Source organism: Megascapheus bottae, chromosome 30, assembly GCF_031878675.1.
Source record: "Megascapheus bottae isolate mThoBot1 chromosome 30, mThoBot2.hap1, whole genome shotgun sequence".
Lineage (NCBI taxonomy): Eukaryota > Metazoa > Chordata > Mammalia > Rodentia > Geomyidae > Megascapheus > Megascapheus bottae.
The window spans coordinates 2,671,160-2,687,925 of NC_143538.1; the positions used below are offsets into that span (position 1 = coordinate 2,671,160).

General features: G+C 52.1%; 1 protein-coding gene across 1 annotated transcript in view; it reads left to right on the forward strand.

The window, feature by feature from the left end:
• Positions 1 to 12,189: 12,189 nt before the first annotated feature.
• Positions 12,190 to 16,766, forward strand: part of Nptn (neuroplastin) — a 50,989-nt gene continuing 46,412 nt past the window's right edge. Inside the window, exon 1 of the mRNA XM_090321581.1 lies at positions 12,190 to 12,339. Within this exon, the coding sequence (XP_090177707.1) occupies positions 12,249 to 12,339 (91 nt within the window). The 5' untranslated portion in view covers positions 12,190 to 12,248. The remainder of the gene's footprint in view (positions 12,340 to 16,766) is intronic.

The window sequence follows — 16,766 nt, forward strand, 5'->3', positions numbered from 1 at the left end:
GGTGGTTTGTCAGGAGATAAGAGTCTCACAGGCTTTCTTTCCCAGGCTGACTTAGAACTGCGATCCAAGCAGGGAGTTTAGTCTAATGGCAGAGTATTTGCCTGGCATACACGAAGACACAGGTTCGATTCCTTGGTACCACATATATGGAAAAAGCCAGAAGTGGTGCTGTGACTCAAGTGGTGGTAGAACTCTAGTCTTGAGAAAGTCCAAGGACAGTGCTCAGGTCCTGAGTATAAGCCCCAAACTGGAAAAAAAAAATAATAACTGCGATCTTCATATCTTCAGTCTCCTGATTTGGATTATAGATTTAGGACACCTGTATTTTTTTTTGCCAGTTCTGGGGTTTGAACTCACAGCATGAACACTGTCTTTGGGATTTCCTCAAGGCTAACACTCTACCTACCACCTGAACCACAGCACCAGTTCTGGATTTTTCTGTGTACGTGGTACGGAGGAGTCAAACCAGAGCTTCGTGCATCCTAGGCCAAGCTCCTGGCCTGGGCCACCTGTATTCTTAACCTAGCAGCTCCCATATTTTCCCTCAGTTTGTCTCTACTACTAGAATGGGGCTTTCTGCCCCCTGGGATTTTGTCATCCTATGCTGCCTCTGAACCCAGATCCTCAGATTTTAGCCTCCTAAGTAGCTAGGATTACTGGGGTGAGCCACCAGCATGTCTCTGCATCTTCTTTTTCTTTTTGTTGGCTGTAGGATTTGAACTCAGGACCTGGGCACTGTCCCTTGGCTCTCAAGGTTAACATTCTACTATTTGAGCCACAGCACCACTTCTAGTTTTCTTGGTGGTTAATTGGAGATAAGAGTCTCACGGGCTTGCTTCCAGTTGAGATCCCCAGATCAGATCGTAGCACTGGACTTCCTCCATTTTTGAGGTTAGCGGTTACTATAGACTACAGCTGGTATTTGTCTCCTTATAACAAAACATTCAGCACAATAGCACATCTGGCACCTCTTCCTCTTCCCTACGTCCCCATGATGAACTCATGGCCAACAGCGCTTCTCAAGAAACCCTTACTGGGACCAGGAATGTGACCTTGCATGCACAAACCCTGGGTTCACTTCCTGGGTACCACATACACACAAAAAGGCAGAAGTGGTGCTGTGGCTCAAGTGTCCAAGTTCTAGCCTTGAGAGAAAAAAAAAAAGCCTAATGAGGCCCTGAGTTCAAGCCCCAGGACTGGCCAAAAACAAAGAAAAAAAGAAATCTTTACAATTAGTCTTTCATTGGCAGCCCAACTCCTCACAAGCACATATCAGATCTCTGTCTTGTTGGGGGAAATTCAGCAGCAATAGAAGTTTCTCCAGGGGCCGGGAGTTTGGCCTAGTGGTTAAAGTGCTTGCCTAGCATGCACGAAGACCCGGGTTCGATTCCTCGGTACCACATACCGAGCTGAGGCTCAAGTGGTAGAGCTCTAGCCTTGAGAAAGTCCAAGGACAGTGCTCAGGCCCTGAGCTCAAGCCCAGGACTGGCAAAAAAAAAAAAAAAAAAAAGAAGAAGTTTCTCCATTGCTGGGCACTGTGGCTCGTGCCTGTAATCCTAGCTACTCAGAAGGGTTGAGATCTAAGCATTGTGGTTCGAAGCTTGCTTGGGCAGCAAAGTATGTGAGATTCTTCTCTCCAGTTAACCACTAAAAAGCAAGAAGTGGAGATGTGGTTCAACTGGTAGAATGCCAGCCTTCAATGAAAATGGTTAGGGACTCTACCCAGGCCCTGAATTCAAGTCCCAGGACTAGCACATTACCCCCCCCACACACACACACCCAAATCTTCTTGGCTGTATTGCACATGCGCCCCTGTATTTCATACGCTTCATAAATAGTCACAGCACCCCGTTTCTCTTTCCGCAGGCAGTCCATATTATCAGGTGTTCTTACCAATGGGGCAGAGCCACTCATTTCCTCCACTCCTTCAGAGATTCAGGTGTCCATCTTAGCTCTGCTTGCTCTATGCCATATCTGGGATATCATTGAGAGTTGTTAAAGCTCTCTCCATCTATGCGGGGAAGTTTGGCAGGAGCTCTAGCTCCTATTCCTTCAGCCCCTCAGCCCCTCCTCACAGGCGCGTTATAGGCAGCAGGCTGGAGATAAAATATTAGGGTCCTTCCAGCTTCCCTTGCAGACTCTGGAGACACTAGTTCTGAGTCTTAGGAGTGTCCCTTAGCTGGAAAACTTAGGCAGCACAGTGTCACCAAGGTGCAGGTCCATGCAGAATCCAGAGGGACAAACACTTCCAAGTTCTTCACACTGGAGTTGTCACAGCTGCTGTGAGAACAGTTCTAAGGGTTTCATCAAGCTTGGCTCTCCCTGGGAGGGGTCATCACTCTTTCTAGAAACAGTGTCTGCTTCTGGAACCCTGGTGGCTCTTTCTGGTTTCCAAAGGTGGGGGATTCTTCTCTCCCCAGCCTTTTCATATTGGGGAACCCCATGACCTAGAACCCGGAACTCTTTTCTTCAGGGTTGCCCCCCACCATGCACACATTGGTCATCTCACATTCAGCTTGATGACTTTATGTATTTGCATGACATTGCCTATCTTATTCTCCATCTTGGAGGCTGCTTTTGAATTTGACTTATATTTGCTTTTAATTCCAATTAAACTTGCACATACAATAAAACAAATCGGTGCCATTTGTCTCAAAGCATCCCCATTTCAGACAGGCAAAGTCTATTCTTCCTAAATTTCAAGTCCCAAACTATGTAGTTATCTTTGCTTCCTCCCTCCCTCTTTTTCTTCCTTCCTCCCTCCTTTCTTCCTGTCTCCCTCCATCCCTTTCTTTTCCTCTCTCTTTTCCCTTCCTTCTCCTTCCACTCCATATCAGCACTCCTGGCTCTACCTTTCAAAGAAATAAAAGGAGCTGTTGTGGTCTCCTCTCCCTCCTATTTATACCATGCTTATCATTTGTTCGAATTGTTGTGACGTGTGTGTGTGTATGTGTGTGTGTGCATGTGTGGTGGTCCAGGGGCTTGAATATTGTAGAGCAGACACTTCTCAGGAGAAAAGGCAGAATGCCCAGACATCTGTCATCTTTGTGACCCCTATGTCAACTATTTTTTTTTTTTGCCAGTCCTGGGCTTGAGCTCAGGGCCTGAGCTCTGTCCTTGGACTTTCTCAAGGCTAGAACTCTACCACTTGAGCCTCAGCACCACTTCCGACTTTTTTCTATGTATGTGGTACCGAGGAATCGAACCCGGGTCTTCATGCATGCTAGGCAAGCACTTTAACCACTAGGCCAAACTCCCGGCCCCCCCTATGTCAACTATTAACCTGATAAACCACTGGAGTTTCCTGACTCTGGGAAAGGGATCAGTCACCTCAACAGCATCAGAGCTATTCTGACATCAGTCTCAGTGTTGCACACTCTCTCCTCTGGAATCAGAACCTATTAAAAAATACTATGTGGGTCAATTTGATTTTAGCACAATTATTTCTCCATGGACCTTTAACCATGTGAACATGATCAGAGCAGAGTGGCTGTGCAATTTTCTGGAGATTATACCTGGGACAGATTTCTTTTTTCTTTTTTGCCAAGAGCCTTTTTGTCAGTGCCTTGGTGCTGTCCCTGCGCTTCTTTTTGCTCAAGGCTAGCACTCTACCACTTGAGCCACAGTGTTACTTCCAGCTTTTTCTCTTTATTTGGTACTGAGGAATTGAACCCAGGGCTTCATGCATGCTAACAAGTAGTCTACCACTACGCCTGTTCCACCCAGGCTGGGATAGATAGATAGATTGATTGATTGATTTTGCCAGTCCTTGGGCTTGCACTCAGGACCTGAGCACTGCTCTTGGGCTTTCCTCAAGGATAGCTCTCTACCACTTGAGCCATAGCATCTCTTCTGGCTTTTTCTATGTATGTGACTCCGAAGAATTGAACCCAGGTCTTTGTGCATGCTAAGCAAGCACTCTACCACTAGGCCAAACTCCCAGCCTCTGGGTCAGATCTTTAAATGGGGTTTCCACGCAAGCAGCATCACCATCATCGGGGAGCTTATTGGAAATCCATCTAGGCCTCACCCTGAGCCTATTGAGTCAGAAATTCAAGATGTAGGGTCCAGCAATTCCCCTTTGTATGTGTATGTGTGTGCTGGTCCTGGGGTTTGAACTCAGGATCTGGGCACTGTCCCTGGGATTTTTTTTGCTCAAGGCTAGCATTCTACCCATTTGAGCCACAGGTCCACTTTCAGCTTTTTTGGTGTGTAGATGAGTCTCACAGACTTTCCTGCTTTGAAGCATGACGCTTAGATCTCAGTCTCTGGCTAGCTAGGATTATAGATATGAGCCATCAGTGCTCAACTGTTTTTATTTTTATTCTTTGATGTCAATTCTGGGGCTTACACATAGGGCCTCAAGCTCTCATTTGGCTTTTTTCTCTAAAGGCTAGTCCTTTACCACTACTTCTGGCTTTTTGCTGGTTAATTGAAGAATTTCACAGACTTTCCTTCTTGGGCTGGGTTTGAACCTTGATCCTCAGAACTCAAGCCTCCTTTGTAGCTAGGATGATAGTTGTGAGCTACTAATGCCTGACACAATATGTCTTTTCAGAAGCGTTCCGTATGGTTCTGCTGTTGTCAAATTTTAAACCAAAAACCATTCATGCACCTATTTTCAATTTTGGCAACATATTGAAATTATCTGGAATTAATGATATACTGATACCCAAATTTTTGTTCCAGAATCTGTTTGCAACAATGTCTAAGGGACTGAGAATTTAAAAAGTTCCCCCAGGTGAAGCCAGGGGCTGGTGGTAGTTATAATTCTAGCTACTCAGGAGGCTGAGATTTGAGGATCACAGTTTGAAGCTAGCCCACGCAGGAAATCTATGTGACTCTTATTTCCAATTAACCACCAAAAAGCCAGAAGTAGAGCTGGGGCTCAAGTGATAGAGTGACAGCCTTAAGCAAAAATGTTAAGGGACACCACCCAAGCCCTGAGTTCAGGTTCCAGCACACACACACAACCTTTTTGGGGATGACTGTGTAGGGTGTAACCCTGGAAGACATGGTTGAGACAGTTGGAAATTAGGTTAAAGGATTGAGACATCAGGATATTGAGTTGGTCATTAACATGGATGCTTAATTTGGTCCATGAAATTCAAAGGATGGCTCCAGGAGTTGTAAAAGACTACATACATTAGGTGCTCTGAAAGATGACAAGCAAGATGTACCAGCTGTATACGTGGCAGAATAGCGAGAGCTTTAATCTGTGCAGGAGGAAAGGGGAAACCCATTAGGAAGTTCAAGTTCAATGGTGGGAAACACTGCTACTGTATTATTTTCACTAGTCTCCTTGCCAGGGGTGTGGGATTCATACCCCAACAATCATCTTGAAGTCATTCAATTGGGCATGCTTTATTTCAGACCTTCCCACCAGGGTGTGCTATGAACTACTGGAAAGCTCACCTCCCTACCATCCCTGGAGACCAGCAAAGTGTGTCGCAGGCTGAGTTCTGAGGACCCCTAGGGTTCTTCTGAGTTATTGTATTGGAGATTAAACATCCTTTGGGCACTCCCTCCCTGTAGAGAATCTTTTTTAAAAGTGTTTGTCAATCCATGTGTGTGTGTGTGAGGGTGTATTGGTCCTGGCTCAGGGTCTGGATGCTGGGTCCTTGAGCTTTTTTTTTCTCAAGCCACATCCATTTCTATTTTGGTGATTAATTGGAGACAAGAATTATACGGACTTCCTGCCTAGGCTGGCTTTGAACCACCCTCCTTAGATCTCAGCTTTTTAAGTAGCTAGGATGACAGGCATGCACATTAGTGCCAGCTTGCAATTCATACTTGTATGAGCCTGGAAATAGGAAGAGTGTTTGGCATGAATGAAGATGAGGACCCTGGGCAAGTCATGTCTTCTCTGGTCTGCTCACCTATGGCACAAAATGGGTATCATTATCAAGGTTTCCTTGTTGGGAGAATCCAATTGGGATGTTTGTTATGCAGCATCCAACAGAAGTGTCCATTAATTGAATATCTTGGTCCTTTCACAGACTGACCCGAAGCTGTCTTCACAGGCTTGTTGAGCCAAAGGAGACACACACAAATTAGTGTTACACACCTGAGGTTTTGAGGAATATCTGTCAATCATCACAAAACTGTCTGGAATCACTATACTGTTCAGTGTCTATTGGAAAGCTGGACACATTAGTTGAAGATGAGATCTACTTTCTCCAGACTCAACTCTTTGTATGGCAGCCACATCCAAGATTGTGACACAAGAAGGAGCTAGACCTACTCGCAGGTCAACCACCACAGCCCAGAGTGGCACCAAATGTCCCCTTATAAACAGATTATCTTTCTCCCCCAACTTCCAGGCAATGAAGGGGTGACCCCACGTGCCCAGGTGACGCTCCAGAGGGTTTTGTTCGCTCCTTTCTTACTCCTACACCGTAGACGAGGTTGTGAACTCCGCAAGAGCTAAAAGTATTCTCCTGTAGGTTTTCACCATGTGCTGGGCACACAGCACGGCTCAAGAAGATGTTGGCTGTATTCAAATCCTGCCCATGAGGGCCCTAAGTGGACTCACGAAGATTCCCCTTTGCAGAACATGGAATTTAGGCTGGTTAAACTTGAGGCCCCGAGAGCTAAAATAAGGCCAAAATGGGGGTGCATGTGTGTGGGAGGGGCGGGGGTGGAGGAGGCGAGGCAGGGGTGGGAAAGGAGGGCATTTCAGGTCCCGGGAGTGGATGTCCCAGCAGGAAAGCCCAGCCATTGCCATACTTCACCTGGGAGGGGAAAAAAATTAAAATAAATAAAAAGTGAGGGAGGTTGGGGGACAGAGACGGGACCTGGTGTATCCATAGCAAGTCCAGAGGGACGAGAACGCAGGTTTGTCATGAAGGCAAAGGAGAAGCGGGGGCTGGGAGGGGGGACACACCAGAGACAGGAGGGGGACACACCAGGGACAGGATGGGAGGGACAAACCAGACATAGGAGGGGGGACACACCAGACACAGGAGGGGGACACACCAGACACAGGAGGGGACACACCAGGCACAGGAGGGAGACACACCAGGGACAGGAGGGGGACACACCAGACACAAGAGGGGGACACACCAGGGACAGGAGGGGGACAAACCAGACACAGGAGGGGGACACACCGGACACAGGAGGGGACACACCGGACACCGGAGGGGGACACACCGGACACCGGAGGGGGACACAACAGGGACAGGGGGGACACACCAGACACAGGAGGGGGACACACCAGGGACAGGAGGGGGGATACACGAGGGACAGGAGGGGGGACACACCAGGGACAGGAGGGGACACACCAGACACAGGAGGGGAACACACCAGACACAGGAGGGGGGACACACCAGACACAGGAGGGGGACACACCAGACACAGGAGGGGGACACACCAGACACAGGAGAGGGACACATCAGACACAGGATGGGGGGACACACCAGACACAGGAGGGGGACACACCAGACACAGGAGGAGACACACCAGGGACAGGAGGGGGACACATCAGACACAGGATGGGGGGACACACCAGACACAAGAGGGGGACACACCAGACACAGGAGGGGGACACACCAGGGAAAGGAAGAGGGGACACACCGGACACAGAAGGGGGACACACCAGGGACAGGAGGGGGGGACACACCAGACACAGGAGGGGGACACACCAGGGACAGGAGGGGGACACACCAGACACAGGAGGGGACACACCAGGGACAGGAGGGGACACACCAGACACAGGAGGGGGACACACCAGACACAGGAGGGCACACACCAGACACAAGAGGGGGACACACCAGGGACAGGAGGGAACACACCAGACACAGGAGGGGGACACACCAGGGACAGTAGGGGACACACCAGTCACAGGAGGGGACACACCAGGGACAGGAGGGGGACACACCAGGGACAGGAGGGACACACCAGACCCAGGAGTGGGGACACACCAGGGACAGGAGGGGACACACCAGGGACAGGAGGGGACACACCAGACCCAGGAGTGGGGACACACCAGACACAGGAGGGGACACACCAGACACAGGAGAGGACACACCAGACAAAGGAGGGGACACAGCAGACACAGGAGGGGGGGACACACCAGACACAGGAGGGGACACACCAGGGACAGGAGGGGGACACATGAGAAACAGGAGGGGGACACACCAGACACAGGAGGGGACACACCAGACACAGGAGGGGGACACAGCAGACACAGGAGGGGACACAGCAGACACAGGAGGGGACACACCAGGGACAGGAGGGGGACACACCAGACACAGGAGGGGACACACCAGACACAGGAGGGGGGGGACACACCAGACACAGGAGGGGACACACCAGACACAGGAGGGGACACTCCAGACACAGGAGGGGACACACCAGACACAAGAGGGGGACACACCAGGGACAGAAGGGGGACACACCAGACACAGGAGGGGGACACACCGGACACAGGAGGGGACACACCGGACACCGGAGGGGGACACAACAGGGACAGGAGGGGACACACCAGACACAGGAGGGGGACACACCAGGGACAGGAGGGGGGATACACGAGGGACAGGAGGGGGGACACACCAGGGACAGGAGGGGACACACCAGACACAGGAGGGGGACACACCAGACACAGGAGGGGGGACACACCAGACACAGGAGGGGGACACACCAGGGACAGGAGGGGGGATACACGAGGGACAGGAGGGGGGACACACCAGGGACAGGAGGGGACACACCAGACACAGGAGGGGGACACACCAGACACAGGAGGGGGACACATCAGACACAGAAGGGGGACACACCAGACACAGGAAGGGGACACACCAGGGATAGGAGGAGGGGACACACCGGACACAGAAGGGGGACACACCAGGGACAGGAGGGGGGACACACCAGACACAGGAGGGGGACACACCAGACACAGGAGGGGACACTCCAGACACAGGAGGGGACACACCAGAGACAGGAGGGGGACACACCAGACAAAGGAGGGCACACACCAGACACAGGAGGGGGACACACCAGGGACAGGAGGGAACACACCAGACACAGGAGGGGGACACACCAGTCACAGGAGGGGACACACCAGGGACAGGAGGGGGACACACCAGGGACAGGAGGGGACACACCAGGGACAGGAGGGGACACACCAGACCCAGGAGTGGGGACACACCAGGGACAGGAGGGGACACACCAGGGAAAGGAGGGGACACACCAGACACAGGAGAGGACACACCAGACACAGGAGGGGACACAGCAGACACAGGAGGGGGGGACACACCAGACACAGGAGGGGACACACCAGGGACAGGAGGGGACACACCAGACACAGGAGGGGGACACACCAGACACAGGAGGGGACACAGCAGACACAGGAGGGGGACACAGCAGACACAGGAGGGGACACAGCAGACACAGGAGGGGGACACAGCAGACACAGGAGGGGACACACCAGACACAGGAGGGGACACACCAGACACAGGAGGGGGACACACCAGACACAGGAGGGGACACACCAGACACAGGAGGGGGACACACCAGACACAGGAGGAGACACACCAGACACAGGAGGGGACACACCAGACACAGGAGGGGGACACACCAGACACAGGAGGGGGACACACCAGACACAGGAGGGGGACACACCAGACACAGGAGGGGACACACCAGACACAGGAGGGGGACACACCAGACACAGGAGGGGACACACCAGACACAGGAGGGTGACACACCAGACACAGGAGGGGACACACCAGACACAGGAGGGGGGACACACCAGACACAGGAGGGGACACAGCAGACACAGGAGGGGACACACCAGGGACAGGAGGGGGACACACCAAACACAGGAGGGAACACACCAGACACAGGAGGGGGACACACCAGACACAGGAGGGGGACACACCAGACACAGGAGGGGGGACACACCAGGGGCAGGAGGGGACACACCAGACACAGGAGGGGACACACCAGACACAAGAGGGGGGACACACCAGACACAGGAGGGGGACACACCAGACACAGGAGGGGACACACCAGACACAGGAGGGGGGACACACCAGACACCGGAGGGGGACACACCAGACACAGGAGGGGACACACCAGACACAGGAGAGGGACACACCAGACACAGGAGGGGACACAGCAGACACAGGAGGGGACACACCAGACACATGAGGGGGCACACCAGACACATGAGGGGACACACCAGACACAGGAGGGGACACACCAGACACAGGAGGGGACACACCAGACACAGGAGGACACACCAGGGACAGGAGGGGACACACCAGACACAGGAGGAGACACACCAGACACAGGAGGAGACACATCAGACACAGGAGGGGACACACCAGACACAGGTGGGGACACACCAGACACAGGAGGGGACACACCAGACACAGGAGGGGACACAGGAGACACAGGAGGGGACACAGCAGACACAGGAGGGGACACAGGAGACACAGGAGGGGACACAGGAGACACAGGAGGGACACACCAGACACAGGAGGGGACACACCAGACACAGGAGGGGACACACCAGACACAGGAGGGGGACATACCAGACACAGGAGGGGACACACCAGACACAGGAGGGGACACAGCAGACACAGGAGGGGACACAGCAGACACACGAGGGGACACACCAGACACAGGAGGGGACACAGCAGACACAGGAGGGGCCACTCCAGACACAGGAGGAGACACTCCAGACACAGGAGGGGACACACCAGACACAGGAGGGGGGACACACCAGACACAGGAGGGGACACACACCAGACACAGGAGGGGACACAGCAGACACAGGAGGGGACACACCAGACACAGGAGGGGGGACACACCAGACACAGGAGGGGACACACACCAGACACAGGAGGGGACACACACCAGACACAGGAGGGGACACACCAGACACAGGAAGGGACACACCAGACACAGGAGGGGACACACCAGACACAGGAGGGGGACACTCCAGACACAGGAGGGGACTCTCCAGACACAGGAGGGGACACACCAGACACAGGAGGGGGGACACACCAGACACAGGAGGGGACACTCCAGACACAGGAGGGGACACACCAGACACAGGAGGGGGGACACACCAGACACAGGAGGGGGGACACACCAGACACAGGAGGGGGACACACCAGACACAGGAGGGGACACTCCAGACACAGGAGGGGACACACCAGACACAGGAGGGGGGACACACCAGACACAGGAGGGGGGACACACCAGACACAGGAGGGGGACACACCAGACACAGGAGGGGACACTCCAGACACAGGAGGGGACACACCAGACACAGGAGGGGGGATACACCAGACACAGGAGGGGACACTCCAGACACAGGAGGGGGGACACACCAGACACAGGAGGGGGACACACCAGACACAGGAGGGGACACTCCAGACACAGGAGGGGACACACCAGACACAGGAGGGGGGACACACCAGACACCGGAGGGGGACACACCAGACACAGGAGGGGGACACACCAGACACCGGAGGGGACACTCCAGACACAGGAGGGGACACACCAGACACAGGAGGGGACACACCAGACACAGGAGGGGGACACACCAGACACAGGAGGGGGACACACCAGACACAGGAGGGGACACTCCAGACACAGGAGGGGACACACCAGACACAGGAGGGGACACACCAGACACAGGAGGGGACACACCAGACACAGGAGGGGGGACACACCAGACACAGGAGGGGACACTCCAGACACAGGAGGGGACACACCAGACACAGGACGGGACACACCAGACACCGGAGGGGACACAGCAGGGACAGTCAGATCCCGGGTTCCCCCTGCGGTACGGGCGCTCCGCCGCTTCAACCGCGACTGAGTCCGGAGCCTCGCAGGCCGGCAGGGGCGGGTGGACGGCGCGGCTCCCTCCTGGTCACGTGGCCCGCGGCGCTCCTGGCACGTGACTCGTCCCGCGCAGAGCCAATCAGCCTCGGCAGGGGCGGGTCCGCCGGGCCCGCGGGGCGGGAGCTCTCAGTCACCGGCCTCCTCCTCTCGCGATACTTCCGTTCCGGGCCGTGGGCGGCCGACCAGCCACGGCTGCAAGTCTCGCGAGGCTTGGGCGTTGCGGCGGTAGGCGGAGGACGGGGAAGGACGAAGGAGTGGAGCCGCGGCCGCCTCCCGCCCGCCCGCCCTGCGTCGCTCCCCGGCTCGCCCGCCCGCCCACCCCGTCCTCCCTCCCTCCCTCCTTTTCCGCGGCTCCGGCCCAGACGCCGTTCCGTCTTCCACCGGGGAGGATGTCGGGCCTTGTGCTCCCCCGCGCCTTGGCCCTCACGCTGCTGCTGGTCTCCGGCGCCCTCCTCCCGGGGCCCGGCGCCGCTCAGAACGGTAAGCGGGGAGGCGGGGGCCCGAGCCTGACCCGTGAGGGGCGGCGGGGGCGCCCCGGGGGGGGCAGCCGGAGGCGCGGGGACCGAAGGCTGGGGCTCGGTGGGCTCGGTCGCCGCGGGTCGGTGAGCGGACGTCGCCGGAGTACCCGGGGGGGGGGCGGGGGCGGATGGGGAGGAGCGGGGCGGCGCGGAGCCCCCCGCGGTGACGGAGGGGTGTCTGCGCGCGCGCGCGTGTGTGTGGGGGGGTCCACCGGCGTCCCCCGCCGCCGCCCGGTGACATTTCCCCGCGACGGCGGTGGGCGGGGGGACGCGGGGCGGGGGAGGGGAGCGGAGTAGTAGATCCCGGAGGCGCGGGGTGCGGGGTGGGGGCGGCAGGGAGGGGGGGCCGCCGGCGGGCGGGGACCGGGGAGGGGGGGAAGCCGCGGCGTCTCCCCGGGAGCTGCCGCGGGAGGCCGGGGGTGCCGTGCCCGGGGCGTTCCGGGGAGGCAGCCGGGGTAGAGCGAGCAGGAGTTTCTAAATAAGGAAAGGAGAGAGCGAGCCGAGGATGGGAGGAAAGCGCGAAGGAAGAGGTATTAGCGAAGGAAGGGCTGCCTGGGGCTGGGGGTGGGGGAGCCGGGGGGGGGGGGAGTGAAAGGCAGGAAGCCAGGGTGAGGCTGGGGGGAAAGGAGAGGCGGTGGTGGTGGTCGGGGGGGGCTGTCATCCCCCCCCCGTGATAGGATTGAGGGCAGGGGAGGAGGAGACCCAGGCGGGAGGGGAGTGGGGTCTTGGAGATGTCCAAGTTTCATGGTTGAAAAAGCTGTGATCTCGAGGAAAAAACGCCCTCGGGGATGGAAGCCAGGTGCGGCGACAATGGGCGAAGCGGGTTGTGAACTGAAGCTCCGTGGAAAAGATGGAGAAATGGGCGGGGGCGGGGTGGCTCGGAGGCTTTGGGGGGGATCCAAACCCGACAGATTCTGATGGGAGGCCTGTGTTAGCATCAGCCGCGGGGCTGCTCCTCAAGCGAGACGACAGGGATTGTGCACCTGTTTCTGCACTTCTGGAGGAAGCCCTCGGCTCGCCCCCGCGATTCTAGCTACTCCCGAAGCTGAGATCTGAGGATCTGGGCTCGATCCAGTGCAGGCAGAAAAGTCTGTGAGACACTTAACGAGGTGATCACCGAAAGCCAGAGTGCAGCTGTGTAGAGTTCCAGCCTTCAGCAAGAACAGCGAAGGGACTGTGCCCAAGTCCCGCAAGCCCCAGGACTGTCCCACCTAACAGGTTTAGAGACTTTATTTTTTTGGTGACAGGCCCCTAGCTTATTTGCTCAAGCCTAGAGATCTACCGCTTAAGCCATAGCTCCATTTCTGGCTTTAGAGATTGTTTTAAATATAAAAATGATGATGAATGGAGCGTGAGCTATAAATTATTTTTACAAATAAGTGTGCCTCATTGTTCTGCAAAAACAAAACCTAAGCGGACTTTAAAAAATCAGTGGCAGAGCCAGTGGAATTGTATTTTAAAGTACTGAAGTTTTCAGTGAAAATATATCACAATATGGAAAAATTAGTGGTTTAATGTAACTGTTGCACCGAATTGTGCTTATCAAACCTTAATATGTTAATGGTGTTGATTATCACTGCAAAGGGTCAGTATTTTATTGAGTATGCTAAGCATAGTGACATTTCCTGGTTTTCTCTTTTAAGTATGAATCTGTTGTAGAAGACAGTGTCTGATTTGCCTTAACAATTAACTCACAATGTTAACAATGCGACTTAGAAGCATAATTCTGATTTCCCGAATGCGATTTATGGAAATAACATGGTTTCATTTTGCATAATAAATTCTTGATCTTACACGTGTAATTTCTGCTAATGTAACTTATAATGTGGTAAAATTGTAGTTTCTAAGCAACTAAAGCAAGATTTTTGGATAGACCTCGGAAGCCTCATCTGGTGGCTTTTAATGATAATGTATTCTAATACAACATAGTATGTTTCTCTTAAAATGAACTTGAATTCTACATGATGTGACCTGTAAAGTGAAACTGAGTCCATAGTTGACCCAAATAAATTTAAGGAAGAAAGGGCTATTTTTGAGCTGGAGTTTATATGGTTATGGATGCCTTTTTATGATTTCCTATAATGTGTCATATCGAGATTTAAGTTTGTAATTAATACCGCCCTGCAGTATTCTGAATTCATGTGATGGAATTTTTACTTTGTTTTCGTAGTTTTCCAAAAGGCCACCCTTTTGCCAGGTTGGTGATACTTGAGGTGGAGGCAAGAGAGAATTCCAAGTTCTAAGCAGCCTGAGTTATGGCCAGACCCTGATTCAAAAAAACTGACCCAAACAAAAGAGGTCTGTCTTCATTATTCCTGAAATAAACAATTTGGATTGGATGACCCCTGAGTCTCTTTAAAAAATGTGACCCATCCCATTACCATAGGGGATTCAAGGCTTTCATTCTGATGAGTATTCTTATCTGTTGATTGTGCGTTATCAAAAATGTTTGTGTATCATCATAAATGTAATTTATTGTAAGGGAGAAACTTAAGAAGAAATTAAAAAGTTGTAGACAGGATGGGTACTAATGGGTCACTATCCCAATGACAAAGCTCAGATTCTGGAGGATGATGGTTTGAGACTTGCCAGGGCAAAAAAGTCCTGAAGACTGCATCTCCAAAATAATCAACAATGCTGGGTGGGAGGTGTGGTTCATGTGGTTGAGTACATGTCTACCTAGTGCAAGACCCTGAGTTCAAATTCTGTGCTGGGCACAAACAGGTTTAAACAGAACTTGTGTGTAAACCAAATAGTGAACAGTGATAGAACTGGGCTCATTCTTTTTTTTTTTTTTTTTTTTTTTGCCAGTCCTGGGCTTGAGCTCAGGGCCTGAGCACTGTCCTTGGACTTTCTCTCAAGGCTAGAGCTCTACCATTTGAGCCTCAGCACCACTTCCGACTTTTTTCTATGTATGTGGTACCGAGGAATCGAACCTGGGCCTTCATGCATGCTAGGCAAGCACTTTAACCACTAGGCCAAACTCCTGGCCCAAGAACTGGGCTCATTCTTGTTTTGCAAGAATTGAACTCAGGCAAAGGCACTCTGTGTTGGTGAGCTATATTCCAGGCCAGAACTGGGTTTGAGTTCCAGCTTTGCTTAGCTGAGTGACCTTGAGCAAGACAAGCCTGTTTCATCTATGAAGTGGAGATTATGGTTGTGCCTGTCATCTAGGGATGATCAGTGAGGATTAAATGAAATAGTGGCTACTAGTGTTTTGTGTCAGTAAATATTACCATTGCCATTGTTATCCTTTAAAAGGTAGCATTGTTCCTCATTTCTTCATATATATTTTGAACATAATTGTTTACTGCTTCTGTCATCTTGAATAAAACTAAACAGGCTATTTGAAGACAGGTTGATTGTGCTAGGAAATTGACAGTACATTACTAGGACAGTGACTACTTTTCTGTTGCAAGTTATGAGGAAGAAGCTCATAACTTGAGTTCCACTTGAGTTTCAGATCATTAACTTTTTTTCTTCTAGTAAAGTAGTGTTTCTTTCTATGGGTCAGGCATTACTTTTCCATAGAATACCACATTGTTGAGAATAAGAGAAATGCAGTGTAATAACTTGTTACATAAATATAGTTGAATGCATAAATGTGAAGTGTAAAAATTAAAAATGTGTAATATATTTATACTGAAAATATCATTGGATAATTAAGCTTTCAGTGGAAGAAACTAAGAAATGCATTTTATTAAGCTAAATTTTTGTTTCACTCAGGTTACACTAGGTAGTTGTGAACATTGCACTTTGTAACACAGCCCTGTCTGCATTAATTAATTTATGAATCTCTTCTGTCAAGTTTGGCAATTTACTAGTGATGGTGAGTCACCTCTGTAGGTGAAGTAAAATGAACAGCAGATACAAATGGGTGAAATAAAATGCACAACAGATGCAAACCTTGGTAATGGTAGCTGTGGCACCAGCAATGGATTTTAACAAAATTAATTCAAATACTATTTGGCCTGTTAGTTGGCCTTGTGATAGAGCCTTTCCTTAGGAAATCATAAGACTTCAGTATCTCAAAGGACTGAAATGTCATGATTAATTTAATGGAGCACTCAAGCATGAGAAATTTGCTGAAGATCTGGAAGGAAAAACCATGTTACTACATCAGGACCTGTTACTTGTTTTGTTTCATAAGGTTACTACATTAGAAATGGAGATACACACTGTTTTGATGTGTGGTGTCATACACAGAGCTTAACCTATGAATATTAACAAAAGAAAAAGATTCTTAAGTACAAATGTATTCCACAGTTTATATGCCAGAAATCATGTCTGATTTTGTGTAAGGTATACAGATTCTCATGAGATGTTGTTGTTGGTTGTGGGGCTTAAACTCAGGGCCTGGGCACTGTCCCTGAGCTCTTCAGCTCAAGG